The sequence below is a fragment of the Octopus bimaculoides genome, chromosome 23, assembly GCF_001194135.2.
Source record: "Octopus bimaculoides isolate UCB-OBI-ISO-001 chromosome 23, ASM119413v2, whole genome shotgun sequence".
Classification (NCBI taxonomy): domain Eukaryota; kingdom Metazoa; phylum Mollusca; class Cephalopoda; order Octopoda; family Octopodidae; genus Octopus; species Octopus bimaculoides.
In genome coordinates this window covers 21,418,722-21,422,106 of record NC_069003.1, presented here as the reverse complement: position 1 = coordinate 21,422,106, position 3,385 = coordinate 21,418,722, and the positions used below count along the sequence as shown (strand labels likewise).

At 39.3% G+C, this 3,385-nt stretch overlaps 1 protein-coding gene across 1 annotated transcript in view; it reads left to right on the top strand.

The window, feature by feature from the left end:
* Window positions 1–3,385, top strand: part of LOC106867812 (FERM, ARHGEF and pleckstrin domain-containing protein 1) — a 303,490-nt gene that overhangs the window by 209,426 nt on the left and 90,679 nt on the right. The window contains exon 6 of the mRNA XM_052976041.1: window positions 1,979–2,076. Within this exon, the coding sequence (XP_052832001.1) occupies window positions 1,979–2,076 (98 nt within the window). The remainder of the gene's footprint in view (window positions 1–1,978; window positions 2,077–3,385) is intronic.

Below are 3,385 nucleotides of genomic sequence, written 5' to 3'. Positions count from 1 at the left end.
CCTTTCTCTACCCACTGTCTTCACCACTTGACATTTTTATAGAGAATCCATTTCACTGTTCGGTCCAAAAAGAGTTCATTCGTGAGACATGACAGCAAAGAAGAGCACACATTCACTCTGTGTGTGTGATTAGACTTGGAAAGTTTGTGAGGAACCCATTGACCCAATTTTCTGACTTTTCCAAATGCACGCAGGTGTCGATGAATGGTTGAATGACCAAATCTAAGCTTCTCTGCTAGTTCCTCAACAGTTATGATGGGATTTTGTTCCACCAGAGTTCACAGGACATCCTCATCGAGCTCTACAGATCTTCCAGGACGAGGCTGGTCTTCTAGGCTGTAGTTTCCAGCTTGGAATTTCTGCAACCACCATTGACATTGGCTTACGCTTATTTTCTGATCCCCATATACTGTATTAATGTTCCTTGCACTTTCTGTTGCCATTGTTGCCTTTACTGAACTCATAATGCAAAATATGCTGAATATGCTTCTTTGTCACTTCCAATATAGCCTTGACAAAACAACTGTTAAAATCGAATTGCACTCTTCAAAACTTGCACTAAGAATAAGGATAAGGTAAAATTACTACCTGCTTTTATAGGAAGTTGATGGAGGTAGTTTATCCTGTCCCCCTTTGACTTTTCGTTCTGCATTATTTATGGGATGAGCCAATACAACTATTACACAATGTCGAGACAAGGAGACACACACACACAAGCACACACACTCATACAAACACACACACACACACATATAGCACCCATGCTGGTACCATGTAAAAAGCACACATGTCAAGGCCAAGTATTAATAGTACCCATGCTGGCATGCATGGTGTCATGCAAAACGCACCTAGCATACTTTTTTAAGCGGTTGGCTTCAGGAAGGGCATCCAGCCATAGAAACCAACCCAAATCCGACTGGAACCTAGTACAGTTCTTTTGCTTGCCAGCTCTAGTCAAACCAGCCAACCCATGCCAGCATGAAAAATGGACATTAGAGGATGATGATGATATATATATATATATATGGGCTTCATTCTTACAGTCTGCTAAATCCACTTAGGAGGTTTTTGTCAGCCTGAGAGATATAATAGAAGATACTTCTCCAAGATGCTACACAGTGGAACTGAACCTGAAACCATGTGGTTGGGAAGTAAACTTCTTAACCACATGGCTACATGTTTACTTATTAAAATTTTTAAACTTGAACTTTCAATAACACATGCACAAGCTGTATGTGTGTGTGTGTTTTATATTATGTACCTAAGTGTAATAGATGCTGCAGTCATTTACACACATACATATGAGAGAGAGAAAGACACACACACACACACACATAAGGCATCTTCAAATGCACACGGTCACTATGGTAACCTCAACTCGTATGAATTCTCCTTCTCTTCTCTCTTTCTTTTCATATTCATTTTTCATTTTCTTTTCAACTTCTTTCTTGCCTCTCTTACTGTTTTTTGTTCACTTCCTATCAATATCTTCTTTGTATAGATTACTTCCTCTTTACACACACACACACACACACAGACTCACACACACCGTACTCATTTATATATCATACTGTGTTTTCTATCTCCTCCTTGTTCTCTCTTTCTTCCATATGTTAGTAAATTGCCTCCCTTTCATGAATGGCCAGAAAATACTTTCTTATGTTAATAGGTAACATTTTTCAGTTTTCAAGGTTCCAAGGCCCAGAAATACACCAGAAGTTATTTCAAACAAAAGAGTTTATGTTCAAGAATACATTAGTCAAAGTACTTTCCCACTCCAATGAACTGTCTTTGGTTAAATTCTTCATATACACAAGCAGCAATACAAATTTTGAATTTTAATAGTGTATAGATTGTATAGATGGTATAAAACTAGTAAAGTTAATAACTGGAAGAACATTTTTTCACTATTACTACCAAACATATTAAGAACCAAAAGCCATTGTCTTTTTACTATTTGTTTCTTTATCTTTTACAGATATTTATTTGCTCTTCAAGTAAAACGGGACCTCAAAACTGAAGCATTACCTTGCAGTGACAATACATTGGCTCTTCTAGCTTCTTATATAGTTCAAGGTGAGTCTTGTTTGCTTGTCTACTTTTTTTAGGGGTTTGTCAATGGAGGAAGTGCAGTGCCTGTGGCCCTTTATCAGGATCTCTAAAATTAGTATAGAATGGAGAGGTGGTAAGGGAGTAGCTATCAGACCAGAAATCTGGCCTCAGTTGTTGCAACAATGTAGAGCATCATTTCTAACATTATCCAAGGGTCAGGAGTGGTATTAAACTGAGGGTGGGTGGTAGTATGGACTTGAGGGTGAGGGGGTTGCGATGTTAAACTCAGGGACAAAGTAAGCCTATTTTTCCTAAGAACAGGAATGGTCCTTCTCACAAGGGTCTAGGTGAAGTTCTTTGAGATCAACCCCAAAATTATGCAATTCATCTACAGCAACATTGTCATCGTTTTAACATACACTTTTCCATGCTGGCATGGATTAAGTGGAATTTGTTGAGGTAGGTATTTTGTGGTTGAATGCTCTCCTTGTCTCATCTGTTTCTGAGCATGTTACCTTAATGATGATGATGATGAAGATACATTAAAATATATTTTAGAATGTCAGAGAATGAACAATTAATTTTCTTCCTGTAAAAGGGTAAGACCCCCTTCAGTTTGAATGACCATGGGATTGTAACTAGAAAGTTACTCTCCAAGGCACAAGTTTGGGCAAAGTTGTTTATGGAAGACCAGCAGTGCCTGTGCATACCACCCTCCCCTCTCCATGCCACTGATGTTATCCAAGAGAATGGCAAAGGCCAATACAGCTTGGCACCAGTGACGTCGCAACTCATTTCTACAACTGAGTGAACTGGAGCAATGTGAAATAAAGTGTCTTGCTCAAGAACACAATACACTGCCCAATTTGGGACTTGAACTCACTACCTCATCATTGTGAGCCCGATGCTCTAACCACTGAGCCATGTGCCTTCACTATTTTTCTCATTAGTTTTCTTCCTGTACAGCACATTTAAAGATATACTTATTTCACTTCTTCATATCTATTCCCCACTGTTTTCAAAACTTCTTGACAACCATGGACTCTATATGAGGTTGCTCTACCTGACAGAAAAGTCACCTTACATCCTCCTCCTCCTCATCATTTTTGCACCCACTTTTCCCACTCTGCTGTGCATTGGATGAAATTTCCTGAGGTACCCCTCTGCAACCAGATACCCTTCTTCATGTCAACTCCTACCGCCTCCTCTCTTTCCACATCACATCCTTTTATGCTTCTTCCTGTCTGCTTGACATCTGGAGGCCTCCATTTATTATTCCTAAGTCGGTTCTACCATGTTGGTATATCTACTCGTTGCACTTCAACCTCGTCTG